This window comes from Mycteria americana, chromosome 2 (genome assembly GCF_035582795.1).
Source record: "Mycteria americana isolate JAX WOST 10 ecotype Jacksonville Zoo and Gardens chromosome 2, USCA_MyAme_1.0, whole genome shotgun sequence".
NCBI lineage: Eukaryota > Metazoa > Chordata > Aves > Ciconiiformes > Ciconiidae > Mycteria > Mycteria americana.
Genome location: NC_134366.1, coordinates 154,058,243 through 154,076,017, shown reverse-complemented (window position 1 = coordinate 154,076,017; position 17,775 = coordinate 154,058,243). Strand labels below are relative to the sequence as shown.

Here is a 17,775-nt window from a genome sequence, read left to right as displayed (position 1 = left end):
TATTTTTCATCCTTACAGCACTTACAGACATTAGCTAATTAAGTCAATTTAAAAAATATTTCTAAATTAATAGGGTACTTGCCAAGATTACCCAAATATTGGTCTTATACACAAAAACCCACACACAGCTTTTCTACTTATCTTTATGTATTTGTCTTCTCAAATGTGTGATTAACTCCAGAGCACTGAAATCTTTTTGATAATCGCTGAAGATGAATATATCAGGACAATCAGCAGCATATGGAACACAGAATGCTGCCAGATGTTAACACACTAAAATAAAGCAGAACCATCCATGTACTCCCTATCTTGTCTAAAAATAATATACTCATTGACCTTAACCCTATCAAACCAGTCCCATCTTCAAGGTCACATAAAATAACAAATATTTATCTTCTATGGAGAGGTTTATAGGCTGTATTTGCAGTGTTCAGTGTCACGAAATGCTAAGCATACCTCGGCCCTACCGCTTTGAAGGAAAGCTTGGGGTGCTCAGCACCTCCCACGGCTGCTCAGTGCTAGGCAAAACCACGTCCTAAGTGCATATTAATCACCGTTTAAAATTTGCGATCATCGTGCATTCCCTTTCATTGCTTTGTATTTTTTCAAAGACTATACATGGAAACAGAAAAACACCTAGTTAGAGTAAAAAATACAGGCATATAAACTGTGATCTCTAAGACATTCTTCATTTGGAAGAGGTTTGCGCATGTTATAAGTTGCCTTGAAAAAATAACTTCAACAATCTTTGTTACCCCAATAAAGTTTTAAAGTGATAATATCAACGCCGCGTACTGCTGCAGCTCTTGTGAGGTTGGATCCCACGCCGCAGTGGGCCATGGCAGTGAATGCCCCCGCCGAACCTCTGTACTTCCCCATGCCTTGCAACTATCCCAAAGCAGACTTTGCAAGTCCTCCTGTCCAACGCCACAGCCAGAGAAACACAGAAAACAATGAGAACATCATGATCGTGTTTCTGAAGAGTTCAGGAGACCTCACAGTTATGGTAGCTATAGTGAACTAAGAATTAGATCGTCAAGTATCTTTGGTATGACTGAGGAGGAAATGCTAATTAAAGGCCAGAAAGGCCATATAGTCCCATGTACGCCACTAGCCAGAGCAAGCGTAGTAGGTGCTACTACAGAGCCACTTTAAGGCTGCAACACGTGCTAACAATTGGCTTGGAAGAGGGAATGCGAGGAATGTTAAGGAGGCACAACCACACCAAGTGGTCTCACATTTGTGAGAGGTCAAGTTTCAAAACATGGATATTCTTCTCCTTTTCCACTGCTGAAGGTGGTGGTGGAGGGGGAAGCGTTTTCAAAAGTAATCAGCGTGTGTGCAGTCACCTACGGCACGCAGGTACCTGTTATTGTTACTGTATGCACTGAAGAGATTTACTAGCACAGAAACAGTACCGCAAAATGAGCACCAAGGATGCCAGTGATGCCAAGAGCCTCCTCGCAAATGTTTCCACATCTAACCCATGGTGTGTTCTCTGTTTTTCAGCCTGCCTAATTGGGGCTCTGGTACCTGATAGTGGCTGACTGACTAAAGAAAGCAAGATTCAGCTTACTCCCTGAGGCATGCTGTACTGCCAGATCAAAGTGCACACATTTGGCATCCTGAAAATGCAATACCATTGCTCTCACTTTCCAAATCTGTGACACAGAAACCTGGTACAATGATCCTTATAAATCAGACAGCATTTCTTAAAAAAGAGGTATAGAATACTCTAGAAATAAAGCCCTAAGTACAACTGAAAGAAACACATTGAAAAAGCTACACTGATTTAATATTTCGTTGCACACAGTGTGTTAATTCTAACTTTAGTTAGCAAGAAACTGGAGTGGGAAGGGGGAATATTCAGAAGGAAAAAAAACCTGCAGGCAATTGGGAAGGGACATGCCAAAGAAATATAGCTGCTTACTTCCTTATCTCCCAGCAAGCCCTTGTTATATTTCAATTAGATTTTGAAAACGGTATCCTATACTGGTATGACCAACTGTCTAGCTTGCTGTAACATCCCATCTGCCATTTTCTACAAAAACCAGTGTCTCATTCTGGCCTTTTAAAGCCAATCTTGAAGATTTTAGCTACCTGCAGGCATCTCTGGGCAGCAGAACAAGTGAATTTGGCTGCAGACGTTTCTCAGCATCGGGGTGCCAAAAGCCACAGGGTCATCTGCTCCGTTTCCTTCCCCCGCGCCACGGCTCAGCTGCGCCTACACCACTCCTGTCGCCTTGGTCCAGCCCGTTCTTAAACACACCAGCCACAGATTTACTACAACCTCCGGAATCTCTTCCAGCCTTTCACTCTCACTACTATTAGGAAGCTCTTTCTCATACCTAACCTAAATCTCCCTTGCTGATACCTACACCTACGAGCCTGGCAGGTTCACCTAATGCAACCCATCATATCTTTCCATGGACCACGATCCAGGTGGATCCAGGAGGCGAGGGAAACCCTCCACCACAGAAGTGCGCAGGATTAAGATGGTATTTTGGCTTGTAGGAGGGGAGAAGAGAAACCAGAGTGAGAAGAGAAACAGGAGTAAGGGAAAACAAGTGGATCCCAAAAGAGAAGAATACGATCTGGAATTTAACAAATATGAACAACAAGATCCAATATCTAATGTAGTAAATGCAACCGCATATGAGGTCCACAGGGGAATTAAAAATTAGCAATAGCAGAATCAGGCTTGCTTCAACACAAGCAAAAAGAAGAAACTAAGATATTTTGGACCGACTATTGTTTTCTGCTTTATTTCTCTCTTCCCTTTATGCTAATTTGTCCCAGTTTTCTTCCAAAAGTGAGGACAACAGCTTGCAGGAGGGGGAGAGAGGGAAGAATCCTTCCTCACCTCCCCAGCACCGAGGCACCTCCCTCAGCTCCCCTAAACTTGTCTTTAATGTCCTCACACATGGCAGGAGTTCCAGTTTCGTCTTTTAAAAAATGTGGTAACTCATCCCCCAGATTAGAGACTGTCATGTGGAAAAGAAAGCGTCAAAGAAAAAAAAGTATTTTGGGTAATGTGAGATGTTTATAAATAAATACATAAATAATAATAATTACTAACATATATGATGCTTTTATTTAAAAAGATCTCTTCTATGCTTTTCAGATATCAAATCAAATGTCAAAAACAAGATATAAAATACTAATCTGTGACAGGGAGAATTTTAAGTTATAGGACATTTTCTCAGAGTGAGAATAATCTACATAAACTATGATGATATCTCAAATGCTATGTAGTTTATTCTAAACGCGTCAGTAGCATTCAGACTGCTATCCTTCCCTTAGAGCACAGAAAGGACAGTATTTTGTCTACGTAAAACTCAATTATTCCCTAAATACTTTAAAAGAGCCCAAACAAAAAATATATTATTGTAACTATATTCAATGTTTCACAAGTTGCGAAACATTTTGTAAATACATTGAAATATTTTCCCTTTCTCTCCAGTCTGTGGAATACATGACAAAATGCATTCGTGGAAAGAAAGGGGGCAAAAGTTTATTCATTAATACTAAGTTATTTAAGATGGGACATGAATATGAAACAATACCAAATCTGATGAGGCTATGAGTATAATTTATCACGTATGGAATACCAGGGCAGGCACGAACACCTGTAAATAAGGCACCTCCTCAGGCAGCGTACTCGCTGTGGTGCCTCGCTGCAGCCTCTCCCTGCCGCGGGTGGCCCGGGGCTGGCAGGGAGGGCAAGGACGGCAAGCGATGGTGCCTCCTGCGCCCCTCGCAGCAGGGCCCCGCGGCTGGAGCCGACGGCCTGGTCGGCTCCCTGCAGCCTGAGGAGCCGCAAGGAACTCCTTCTGCGGGCTCGATCAGCGAAGCCCAGGACATTTACAAACTTCCTTCAGCACCCAAGATCTCGGGCCGAGCGCTGCGCTGGCCGTGTTTCGGTGGTGCAAAGCAGACCTGCTGCATCCGGAACAGGACGGATTTTGCTACTGGCTATGTGATGCTACAACGCCATTAGAGAAGGAGCTATAGCTGAATGGAGAAGAAAGTTCAGCAAAATGCTAGTATTTCAAATAAAACTCTGTTTTTTAGGACCTAATAACAGTCAGTAGTTTCTTCTGACTAGAATATGCTATTTTTATATACTCACAAACACTAACATTGTGTTAAATATGTTCAAATATATATACTTACTATATGTACAATTTTTTTTATATTTATGTATTCACACATACTGTCGAACTATACTTATGGTAAATATTGACTTTTTTCTGCTCAAAACTTTCAAAAACGCACTTCCACAGAATGCAGTTAATTTGGCTGGTAATGAAACAACTAGAAATACCTTTCATTTCCATCATTCTTGAAAACTTACAGGCTACTTCTCTCAAGCATATTCAGACTGAAAGGGAACTGATGTTTGGAATTTAGATCATCCCATCACAGTGTACAGAAGTGAGCAGCAAGCAGCCACTGTCTTCACTGAAACCACAGCTCCGTTCCTTTACTTGAAGTCATTTTTTTATTTAAATGAAAATAGACAATCATTTCAAATCTTGTTATTGTTACCATGACATAGTATCTTAGCCTGCAGTTTCATTAGCACAAAGAAGTTTTGACACCACCAACAGTGAATTTTCTTTTCACACCAAGATTTGCTCTACAGTACCCTTTATTCCAAACAATTGCCCCTTATTGCCTCCGCAAGTCTTATGGAAAGCATCCGTTGATGTTTCCATAATCATATGTCATTTGTATGTCCAGACAGTACATCTGGACAATGAACTGAGTGCAACGCAAGTGCTACCACAGTTGCACAGACAACAGCATCACGGTGCTTTTCTCCACTACCAATGTACACTAAAGCCAACTACCCTTGGGCAGGCATAGTTTTATGTGTAACCGCCCAAAGAAACCCAGGAGCATCCAGGACATTTTGTTTTCTAGAGGTCAAAGAAAGAGCACAAGCCTCCAGGTCTTTCAGTTCAGTGCCCATGGTAACTACCAAATTCTTGGCTTAACAATGCAAACATCTTCGTAGACACAAGCACCTTCATAGTTTTACATTCCACTAAAATGATGGAACTAGAATTTCCTATGCTTGTTCTATGGATGTGAAACTACTGAAAAAAATGTGTCAACATTTTAGAAAATGAATTTTATTTCAGAGTAAAAAAAAAATTGTGTTCTTTAACATTTAGTGAGAAGAAAGTTATTTCAAAAACTGCTGAATATTTAAATCTGACATTTTATATCTGCTTAGTCTATAATAATACATATGTTTCATAAATAAGAAGAAATGTAATTACAAAAAGCATGAATTTTAAAAATTTCCTCAGAGGACAACATTAATGTTAAATTCCTCATCTTAAACATGGGTGTTGAACTCATGCCTGTTAGGTATTTCAGAGTAGTGAGCTACTTGAATGACCTTAAATGGAGCTAAATCAATTATTTCTCTCACCTGAAGTTTTTCAATAAGACTACATCCCATTCTAAAGGTCGTGTTATCAATTTAGCAAAATCTACAATAGCAAAATAAGCATTTGGGTCTTAACGCCTATGGTACAGAGAAGATGACCTCAGTCTAGCAGCTCAAGAATATGTTGCTACTGCACAGTTTATGGCAGTGGTTCTCTCTAAACAGCTTAACAGTGCAGGGTTTCAGCACACATTGTCTTCTCTCTGCTTTCCCCCACATCCTAAAATGGAAGAGCCTGGCACTTGCAGACAGTGTCTCCCTCTGCTTCTGCTGCCTGGGAGGCCCCAACCCAAATTTTTTTGCCCATTTTCTCTCCCAGGCTCCTGACCTTGCCCCATCTCTTCCGCCCGGCCGTCCCCTCGCTCTGCCCTCAGCAGCTCCCTGGCAATGTGCCCCAGGGTACATTCCCACTTTGAGAAGGACCTCCTATTGAAATGAAGCTTGCTGAAATAGGACAGATAGTTTATTGAGTTTTCTCCCAGGGAACTGAGTTAGTTTAATGAGCATGATTGGTAACGTCTACTACTTAATTACAATAGTACTAGGATAACATCTGCTTAATGGAGATGCTTACAGCAAGCACCAAGTAACTGAATTATTTTAAAAAACCTTTCAAAGTGACCAGTAGTAGTTTTAAACAAATGTTGAAGTTCTGCTGTTTTGATAAGCAGGTGTCAAAATGAACCATGGGTATGTCTAGTCTTAAAAAAGGGCTGTAGTCAAGGAAAGGAGGTTAAAAAAGAAAACCGAATTTATGTGAAAATCCCCTGTTGGCATAATACTATATTCTGGAAATCATCGATTCAGAAATAAAGAAATAACAAGGAACAACGTCATTTCAATCCTGTCTTCCTGTGAACATTTGTATTTTGTCTTTTTTTAAAACAAACCATATTTGTATGTCCCTTAAACATTTAATATCCTAAAATGAAGGCTATGGTAATGGCATGCAGTATTAATACCAGTGTACTAACAGCATTTAGACAGAGGTGCACGATCAATGTGCTCTTTCTTTTCATGGACCATGTTGCTTCGTCACTTATTCGTGTTCTGGAAACTCTTTCAGCAAGCTGGAGAAAACCGCTTGCAGCTTTTTTCAAAACAGGGTGTTTATTCAGATCATTAACACATCTTGCTATCATATTAGTAACATATTTTAAATTAACTCTGTTGTGTAAATGTAAATAAAGGAGCAATAACAACTAATTTTTCTGGAAAAAAAGAGAAGTGTCTAAACTACAGCTATGCACAAAATCTTTAAAAAAAGTTCTTCTGTCATTGCACTGCCCTCAACTCCAAGTCTATATAAATGGGAGAGCACTTTGCAAAAGGTGAGGCAATATGAGGTGATGTGTTCTCAAAGACCATTGTGGACGGCCATGTGGATGCCCGTATCATCTCAGCATATCTCCGTTTTTTTTAACGTTTCAGTTTGTATGAAGTGGCCAACCCTGACACTTGCAGAGCGCACCAGCACATCGCCGTACGCGTGACGCAAGGTGCTGTCCAGAAGTGCTGTTCCATTAACATCTGCTCATGTTTGGGACAGAAGGAGATGTTTCTAAACTAGTTTTAAACATGAAGAGCCTGACAGTAACAGCAGTGAAAATGAGAAAGAAATGCTTTTGTAGTCACTTGAGGTACTTAAAGGTATAAACCCAGTATAATAAAGATTAGAATCAAGGTTCATTACTCAATACACTATTTTTGGTAATTAAATATAAAAATGGCTCTGTGCTAATAAGAGCCAAAATCCCCATTTGCAGGTAAATATCTGAAGATAAAAACTGCCTTATCCCTTTCCATGTTTGAACAAGAGAACCAGAGACTACAGACAGACTACAGACAGACTACCTCCAGACTACAGACAGACTACAGACAGACTACAGACAGACTACTGGCTGTCTCGGTGGCCGACACAGCACCTCCAACCAAAATGCCCAGCAAAGTGTCGCACTGCAACGCTGAAGATTAGAAGTTGCTGGCTACTACACATATGAGTTTTTTGACCCAAAGTGACCAGCCACAGATTAGCGAGTGACTAACTGAACTGCATTTTGAACCTTGGCTCCTCAGCCCCTCACGCGCTACCCAGTCAAATGGTTTCATGGGTATATCTTCCCGAAGAAGTGTCGCTTTGGCGCTGAACCTCCCAGATCCCATTAAAGGGTCCCTGCTGTATCCCACTGCTCGCCTGGCCCAACGCTGCACGCTTCCCTCCCGCGGATTCCCTTCACAGCCACGTTGAATCCTCTTTTCCTTATCAGGCTGATACAGACCTGCCCCGCACGCTCCTCCCTGCAACAAGACGACGAGAACGGGGGGCAGGATCCAGCTGCTCATTGTTTCGCTTCGCAAAACCCTGCCATGGGCACAGATTAACACCAAAAACTAGATGGCGGCAGCCAAGGGAAAAGGCCTTTCAGAATGCCTCCACACAACTGCTGGAGCGATGGCGTGAGCCGCTGCTCGACGTCTGTCGTGGGCTACACGGTTCTGTGCCACTTTTGTTTCCAAGGGCCTCGTTCCCACCAAGTTGTCCCCAAAACCAGGGAAAGTATTTACAGCTGGGAAAAGGCAAGCAAACGGCTTTTTCTTAAACAGGCTGCTAGTGCCTTGAATGCAGAGCTGCTAACACACAGCAGCTACTCCCTCAGTGGTTTGCATGACCAGCCTAGAGGGGTCTTCTGCTCTTCTCACCTGCCTGTTCACGTTAGACTTGACACTTCTGTAAATCCACTTTCCTGTTAAAGACAGGAGTCACAAGCTAGGAGTTTCACACTTAGAAATACATTCTTGTCTACTTGTAGGTACCCATGAACTACTGAATTTTCTGTGATGCAGCAAGGCACAAAGTTGGAGCCTTCCTGGTAAAACTAGTGATTAAATCGTGTCGCCTTCCTTGCAGAGCTGTGTTCTCACCAACTGTAGATAGAAAGCAGTATTGTACAAAACTCTTCCTGTGTCTGTTTGTCAAAACAGCAAGATTATATTAAATCTCAGACAGAATCTGGAAACATGTAGGTGATCTCTTTTTACTGTAAAACAAGAGAACAAGCTCTTATTTTAGAAGTACACTTTCTAGGCTTGAAAAGATACTCCTGTGCATTTCATTTTCTTGGGACTATCAACTGTTATGGAACAGTTGATGGAAAGTGGAAGATGTGGAAGGAAATGGAAGGCAATAACCTCTATGCCCAATTGTGCTGATGGATACAAGCTATGCATGCAGCTGAGAGCAGGAGAATTTTGCCAGTTTGGCAAAATTACAAGACAGATCATTAAAAGTATCCAAACAGGAGATCTACCACTCTAAATATAATAAAAGTATCTAAATAGGTATCTATAAATATTTAATAATGATCTAAGGAATTCATAAGTTCAGATTGAAATGGGAATTAAATGCCTAGACAAGTTTTAAGATCCAAGACTCACTCTTTGTTGTTAAAAAAATGTCCTTAAGATTTCTGGTGGCTGCATGCAGATTGTTTCGTCAACAGTAACAGTAATGCAATGGGGTACAATATTTCACAAGGGGTTTTGATCACTCTGTAATTCATGAGTATTGGCTAACTCCTAGATGAGACGAAGTAAGAACTTTATTAGTCATTGAGCTATTTCAAGCCTATCATCAGAGTCTGAGTATTCTGCAGTCCTGATAGGGACCTTGCTCTACCATACCTTCCGACAGTGCTGCGGCACTGCTGATGAAGTCAACAGCAGCTGTTCCTATTGCAATAGCGAACAGCACTTAAATCATTTTTGTTCAAGGTAGCCAACCCTCCGCTACTGTGAGATCTATATTGTTAATATACTTCAAGACAGAAACTTGAAAGATCTAAAAAGTATTTGACATCTGGCACGGTGACTCAATTAATTATCGTGCTGAATTAATTAGCTTGCTCCGTCTCCTGAGCCAACAGCAGTGACACTGTATTCAACAACACAGCACTGCTAGAAATAAGAAGCACTTCAACAGGATATTACATGTACAGGCTACATACAGTGCAGAGCACAAGGTTAGTAAGTAAGCTGTAACTGTTATAGCTAGGTAATGAATCCTGTGAGACAGTGTCACATTGCTAACACTGAAGTCAGGTAAAATACTTGTAGTCAGCCACAAATATATTTTCCAATAAAGAATCAGCTCCAAAAACTGTGATACCTACTCACCGGAGGTTCCCCGAATTTTTCTTTCCTTTCCACTCTATACCAAAAATTCACATTAAAGCTCGTTTCCAAAAATTATTTGACGTTTATAACAGTGCAATGTTTGAAGTTCTCATTCAGAAATGAACGAAATCTGCTGTCAGCTGCTGATGTGAAAGTGTCCTGGTTTGGGTTGGGATAGTTAGTTTTCTTCCTAGTAGCTGGTATAGTGCTGTGTTTTGGGTTTAGTATGAGAACAATGTTGATAACACACTGATGTTTTAGTTTTGTTGCTGAGCAGTGCTTATACTAAGTCAAGGACTTTTCAGCTTCCCATGCTCTGCCGGGTGCACAAGAAGCTGGGAGGGGGCACAGCCAGGACAGCTGAGCCCAACTGGCCGAAGGGCTATTCCATACCATACGACGTCATGCTCAGTATAGAAACTGGGGGAGTTGGCTGGGGGGCAGCGATCGCTGCTTGGGGATGGGCTGGGCATCGGTCAGCGGGGGGTGAGCAATTGCATCACTTGGGGGTTGTTTTTTTTTCCCCCCTGGGTTTTGTTCCTCTCTCTCTCTTGTTATTTTCCTTTTCATTACAAGTTGTTGTTGTTGTTATTTATTATTATTATTATTATTATTATTATTATTATTATTATTATATTTCATTTCAATTATTAAACTGTTCTTATCTCAACCCACGAGTTTTCTTACTTGTGCTCTTCTGATTCTCTCCCCCATCCCACCGAGGGGAGGGTGAGCAAGCGGCTGGGTTGGGCTCAGCTGCTGTTACTGGGGTTAAACCCCACGACAGACCTTTTTGGCGCCCAATGTGGGGCACAAAGGGTTGAGATGACAGATCTGACCATTTGTTAAAACAAATTTGTTATAAGCATTTATTATATAAGTTTATGAGTTGCTGGTCACAGTGCCGATTTACTTGTTCTCAGAGTTGTGTAATGTAACAGAAAGTTTGATTGATTCTAGGGAGGTGAGGCTTTACCCAAATGAGCTTTCCAAAACAGATATAAATAACTTAAGTAAACAAATGCAACTCCCCTTATGAACAACAGAGAGCATGTACGCTAGCAAGAAAAGTAATCAAATGTGTCAAGCAAACAGAAAAATCATAAATAAACCAGAATTGTTTCAAGGAAAAAAAAAAAAAGATAAAAGAAAAACGTAGAAGCTGGCACTGGGTTTGTGTTGCTTAAACAGTAAATTGAAGGTCTATCAAAAGGTTTACATTTCTTCACACAGCATTTTAAAGTAACAAATGTAGGATTACAGGAAACATCTGATATTCAGGAAAAAGAAACAATACTTAGAATCACAGAAAAATTCAGGTTGGAAAGGACCTCTGGAGGTCATCCAGTCCAAACTCCTGCTCAAAGCAGGGCAAACTTCAAAGTCAGATCCAACTTCGAAGTTAACTCAGATTGCTCAAGATCATATCTAATTCAGTTTTGACTATCTCAAAGGATGGAGTTGCTCAGGGGACAAAACAATATTGTTGAGGACTACAATTCTCTTTACAGGAGCTTTTTCAGATTTCCAAATGTATTAGGCAAAACAAAAGTAAAATCTTTCAAGTGTTAGCAAAAATAAACTTTTATGGTTTTGAATTTGACAAGAAACAAATGAGTATCTTTCCAGTCTTGTGAGAAAAAAGTCCTGAAGATATTCATCCCACATGTCTCTGAACTATGTTGAGAAAGTTGTTCCATCCCATTACAATCACCAAGCTAAGAAGCAGAGCAGCTCTGCTCACTGCTTAATTACAAGTTCATTAAAACCAAAATACCTTAGCTAAATGTTTTTGTTACAGCAAAAGTGGTATTTGCCCAAATTTACAAATAACAGACCTTAATATATGCCTGTGCTACCAAAGGAGGAGCAAGCTCCTGCTAGAAGGATTGTGGTTGCTCTACCTCTCCTTCAGAAAACAAAAATGAAACAATATCATCAACTGCTGACATGTTGCAAATTCATCCTAAGAATATCTGATAATGATAACTTTTGTGGTGAAGGGTCAATCGACACCATCTCCCATGCTCAAACGTTATCTTCAAGCCTTATATACCTGAGGAAGTGATACAAGCGGACAGGGCAATAGGGACAACACAAAGCTAGCATTTTTCCTAAGGTATTAAGTGGATTATGTGGACCAACTTTGAGCTACAGCAGGACTAAGGTTTCTGCTGCATGAAAGTTGATGGAAGTAGTAATAGTGGAATCTTAAAAAATTATTTGAATTAGAAGTAGTCATTGCAAATGACATTTTATGAAAAATATTTTGAGAATGTTGATAGGCCAAGAATAAAATAGATGAAGAAATAAAAATGAAATGGATGGAGAAAATGGAGGTATTCAAATTGTCCCATTTCCCCTTTCTAACAATAAGATGCTTTGAATGTCCAGTACTTTTGAAAATCCATCCTTTATTCAGGTGCCTGAATGGGAAATCTGATCTGGGTTGGCAATACTGAACTCTAGGAAACTTAGACAAAGTTTCCATGCCACTTTCTGTAACGTCTTGTTAGCACCTTTTGATTAATAAATTATGCTAAAGAGTCTACAAAATATCAAGATCTTAAATGGCTACTATGTACTCACAACAGAATAACGCTTCACTACAATTTTAATATGCATATTTACAGAAAGTAACATGCATACTATCCAGCAAGGCCTTAGAAAGGGAACTCCAATGTATAGGCACAGATTCTCCAAGGAGGAGTTAAAGACTATCAGTTTCCCCCCTTTTCTCCCACGTCTCCTCACACCGTCCCCGATGGTACTTCACCAAGTCAGCACTGCTCGCTCTCTTCAGGTCCTCCGAGGGCAGGACAATACCCCCAACACTGGGAAGCTCAGCTTCTCCATTTCCAGCACAGATGTATCTATCTACCCCAAATGTATGTAATACACTTTTGTGAAACAGTTCCACAGATCTTTATGCTAATAACGTTCATGCAAAGTCTGTAATAGCAAACAGTGATCCAGCTGAAGATAACGGTTCTTCAGAAGTATCCCACAGGGCAATGCATGTTCCAGGATTGTCTAAACCCTTCTTCTAGAGATATTAGTTGCTTTTCTTCAATACAGGGTCACTTTTCCAGATATTCTCAGAAAATTAATCTGAACTATATACAAGTAATATTGACAGTCAGACTTAAAACCAATACAAACAAAAATGAAATGAAGACCTAGGAATGACACGATTTTCAGTGCACTGAACTGAGACCAGCAAAGCATTACTTTTAAGTAATATGGTCCACATTCTTTCTGCAATCAGAATAAAAAACAAGGCTAAATGAGAATATATTATATGACAGGTGTCTTTTGATATCTTTCACAATAATTTTAATCTGGTGGAAGATATTCCTATGTGCAGTAACATTAACATTAAGGCAAATTTAACTAATTTTATCCTAAAATAATGTCGCTATTTATTTTCTATACCATCCATTAATATAAACTAAGTATTCAGCAATTAATGCTATGAAAAATTTTAAAAGCCACTAAAAAATTACCACTGAAACACAACAGCTTGGTTCAGCAAACAAGGAAGTGACATTTCCCTTCTGTAAAATAACAAGTTTAATACTATTAACCTGTGCTCCAAATAACTTTACGTGGATGGTTGCCATAGATGATGAACTAATTGGAAAAGAGCCAAATACCGCTGTCCGTGAAAGCTAACAATGCCTGTTTTCAAATGCTCCAGCTGAGTCGTAATTCAGGCTATTCCCTAAAGAATGACACACAATATAACGAAGCGAAGCATCTCGGAGCATCTACATACCAAGGTGTTATTATTCAGATCCATCTTCCCAGCAAAAGGCCCCCATGTTGTTCCAACCGGAAGCTGCTGCCGGCTCTGAATCTTGCGCTCCCCGTCTTTCTGGACCACCTCCAGCTCTCCTGCAAACAAAGCAAACAAGCAGTGTTGAGAGTACTTTCACTTGCGCCTTGACAACAACCACCTCCGCCTTTGTGTCGGCTTCATACGCACAATGTTCTGAGGACCCATATAATGAGAATTAATTATGCTTCTCTGAAAAACAACTGATCTTGTCATCCTGCAAAAGAAAAACAAACCTTTTTCCCTTATAATTATATTCAAATCTGGTTTAGAAAGTCCTGTTCCTTTCTTGCATCTTTTCACACGCATTAGAGTGAGTTCGAAGGCATTTTTATTCAGGATAGCGGTTTCCTAAAGTTCTTCAGAAATGCTGAGGAGGGGGGAGATGACAGCTGAAAGGAGAGAGTGCAATAGCAGCCACACCTGGTGCATTAACCTCCTTCATGCATTTGGCTGTCACAAGACCACGTTCTGAAGCATTCAGCTACTAAAAATTTGAGAGACGTACTTTATAGCGATATAAATCCAAAACAACTCTACTAATTTTGAAGAAACTACTAAAAACATTTACTACAATTAAAAGTACAAGGATTTTAAACCAAGTGAGGTTTTACAGGCAGTAACATTTCAGAATTAGACCCAAAATAATTCAAATTGTTAAAACCTCAAGGTTTTAACACAAAATATGTAAAAGCAATGGGAGGGGAGGGTATAGTGGGCTTTTCAAAGCAAATTTTATTTTTGCAAGTAAGGGCTTCAAAATTAACCCTTAAAAGTGAAATTGTTACTTTAGCTCACTTTAACTTCTCTGGGGTTTTCCAGTGAAAAGAGAAATAATAATACGCAATTGATCATTACTGCAGAAGGAACAATAAAATTCATTCACCACCTTTCTCCCCAAGATTTTGTTCACTTCATTTCAGAACAAAAAAAAATACTCTGCACAACTCTTCCTTGAGAGCAGTCTGTTCAATAAGCCTATTTTTCTGTGAACAAATGTTTCAGTTAAAAATGTAGTAACAGTTGTGCTTAGATACACAATTTCTAACATTCTTTTCTAAAACAATTCAAATACATTCCGGTTCCAAATTTTTAGGAGGATAAAACGGAACAAGAGGAGACTGGTCTGTGCTTTTCTTGTTACACCATTAGCTGAATTTTTACATGCTATTGCACTTCCAAGCTTTGGCCTTCCTGAAGGAAGGCTGAAAATCTGTTGCTGTTCCCACGAGCAGCAGAGCTCACCCTGACCTCGCTGCAGCCATGGTTTCTCCGACCCGTTTCCCCTGCATGCTAAAGCCCCTTCGTCCCTTTCCATACCAACCAGATGCAACAGTAATTCCTGCCTTTTGCATCAGCACGTCCCTTCTCAACAACTCTACCCCAAATCAGGACGGTGTTTCTCCGCGAAGAGGGTGCGATCCAACTGTGCAAGAAGTCAACTCGTCCCACATTTGGAACTGGCAGTTGTTGTGAAATGCACCTTGGGCCGGAGGAAGTGTGTAAGGCGCCCTGGCTTGCGGGCGGTCTCCACAGACTTCCCCAAGCTAACCATTCCCATGGGTGCCTGGATTTATGTTACAGCCAGGCTGCAAAGGTTTTCCTTGTCCACAGGGGCTAATCTGGACCATTTTCCAAAGAGAAGACTTGGCTCCAGCTTCCATTTTCAAGCACAGAAATCTAAATTTCACCTCTGAGTGTTGCAGCTAACAAAACTACTCTACGTAAAATTATGCATCAGATCCTTCCTGCAAACTGGAACAAATCTAGGAAATAGAGCTGTATCAGTTTACAAAAGCTTCTATGTATGTGGGTGAGTCCTCATTGTGACAGTGCTATGACATTTTAAAAGGCAGTATGTGAGTAGGAAAGCTTATGGATTAATTATATCTAATTTACACGTGATATATATGCATTCAAACAGGAAAAAAAAAAAGGCATTTTTTCCCTCTCACAGTCACATTGTTACAAATTGTATTAACTCTAAAAAATCTCTTTATATGTTAATTATAGAAGAGAGAAATCTTTCTGGTATTGCAAGGTAAGGTGTTGATCACCTAGGCACACTGCAGCATTTTCTCTCTACATAGAGATGAAAACGGTAGCATTTGCTACACACTAAAAAACAGCCATGTCTATGGACATGTCACATTTAACTGATACCAGAGGAATCATGAGAATCTTTGAAAACCCTTTTAAAAAATAATTCAGCCTCCCTTTCTGCCACTGACATTTTTCATTTGAAAAGGGTTCAGACACAGTCAAACAGTGACTCCTTATCTGTACCTGTGGATTTACAAGCAGGCCTGTCTTTTAATGGATTAAGAACGACAAACTTAGGGCAGATCATCCAGTGATATCCAAAAACCTACCTAAGTTTTAAGGTACACATCATTACACTTTATATTTTAAATAAAATTAATAACATGAATCTTATACCTGGTATGTAGTTCAGGTTTGAGGCAAACATAAAAACAAGCAATTCTCTTCCAAAGTTGTATTTTTTCCCTCCAGTTTATAATTACATGTTAATGTGGATTCTTTCTCTCTTTTATTCTCTTTTGCCACAGTTCCAAGTTGTAGTTTGGGCAATACATTTCAATATGTATGAATACACTGAGATGTACTACAGACGGGGTAACATCACGCTGAATTGTACTGAAGCTGCTGTATTCTCCCCTCCACCCAGAACTCCATGACAGAGCAGCAGACTGCAGACAGGGTTACCAAACATTTTGCTGCATAACCTTCCTGTTTCCCTTGATCATAGTTCTCCAAAAAAGATACGTTTCTCTCTGGTCACCATGACCAGCAGCCATTTTAATGCTACGGGTGAATGTGAGAGTTGGGAAGGATAATCTGCTCATACGTTTTGGCAAACACGGACATTTTGGCTACGCGTGTACAAGGTGCAGCACAGTACAACTTGATCCTTGGCAAAGACTTTTTTTTCACTGAAAGGCTTTGTTTGTTTAGGGGAAAAAAATAACACTAAAAGAGCTGTAAGTCAAAAAAACCACTGCAGATCAGGGTCTACAAGCATCTGCTAAGATTATTTTTTTTCCTACCAGAGCCTGCATCTTCTGTAAAATCCCCATATACGTTCCTTTGTCTGCCCTAAGCGGGAGGGCCAGGGGCTGGTACCAGGGTTTGCAGAAGGAAGATTACAAATGTCACTATTAAAAATCCTCTCCTGAATTCCCCTGAACCCGGAGTAAGGAGCCTGCAACTTTCCTGCATTCATTGACAACATTTTGCTCCTCTGAAATTTCCTATTTGGTGACTGGTGTCAAAACTGTGGCGACAGACAGGCCCAGTCTCCTGCTGATGAGAACGGGGCTGTCCTCTGCTCCCTGCCGGCTTCCCGCCGGGACGCTGCTTTGAGCGGTGCCATACCTGTGGCCCTGAGCAACCTGTGACCTCAGGACAGTTTGCTGGAAAAAAAGAGAACCTCACCCCGTGATTTTTAATTAAAAGAGTTTGAAAAATGCATCAGCAAGACAAGATTTTCCCCTTCAGCCTCAGAAGTTCCGATGTAAGTCAGAAGTGCTCTCTGCAGCTACCGTCCCCTGCACGACTGCTCAGCATCTTCACAGATTACATCAGGAAAAGGAAGAGGAGCGGAGATTTTATTGCCGTATCACCACTTGCGGTACCAAGTGGAAAGACTCAGCTGGTGCTGACTCTTCCCAGGTGCCTGTCCATGGAGATGCCAACGAGCAGGGAGAAAAGGAAAGAAAGGATGAAAATCTGCTGCAGCTTCCTTTAATCTCCAGCCCAAAGGAAGCAGAAAATTCTGTGCCAAACACTGTTAGGAGTTTCTAGTGATCAGCAATTGCAACAGACCACCTCAGTACTGAACACTGAACATTACGTTTCTTCACGTAACAGCAAATTAGAATACATAGAATTCATACACACTGCTGGGATTCACCATGCCTATGGCAAAGGCGAGAAGCAGCTGTATTTTGCTGTTTTCATCCTAGACTTGTCAACTGTCCGATTGAAAAGGACAGCGAGAAGCGTAACAGAAGCAGCACTAAGAAATATAAGTAGAGAGGAAGTGATGCCCTGCTTTTAGTTTTTGAGAGTTAGGTAAAAAAAATACTTACAAGACATTCCATTTAGTGATATTTACTTCCCTTTTCCTTGCTACAGAGCAAGTATTTTTTTTCAGCTTGTTCTTCAGGAACACACTTATTTCCAGCTTGCTGAGTAAAGTTTATACAAAATATTTGAGACACATAGTATGGGCTAATCAATTTTGGTAAAAGATAATGCTGTTAGTGCTGTGGGCTGT

At 40.4% G+C, this 17,775-nt stretch overlaps 1 protein-coding gene across 4 annotated transcripts in view; it reads right to left on the bottom strand.

Annotated features, from left to right (window-relative positions):
- The window catches only part of ZFPM2 (zinc finger protein, FOG family member 2), a 325,601-nt gene that overhangs the window by 145,148 nt on the left and 162,678 nt on the right, over positions 1 to 17,775 (bottom strand). For all 4 annotated transcript variants that reach the window (XM_075495111.1, XM_075495110.1, XM_075495112.1 and 1 more), the window contains one exon: positions 13,416 to 13,534. In XM_075495111.1, the coding sequence (XP_075351226.1) occupies positions 13,416 to 13,534 (119 nt within the window). The remainder of the gene's footprint in view (positions 1 to 13,415; positions 13,535 to 17,775) is intronic.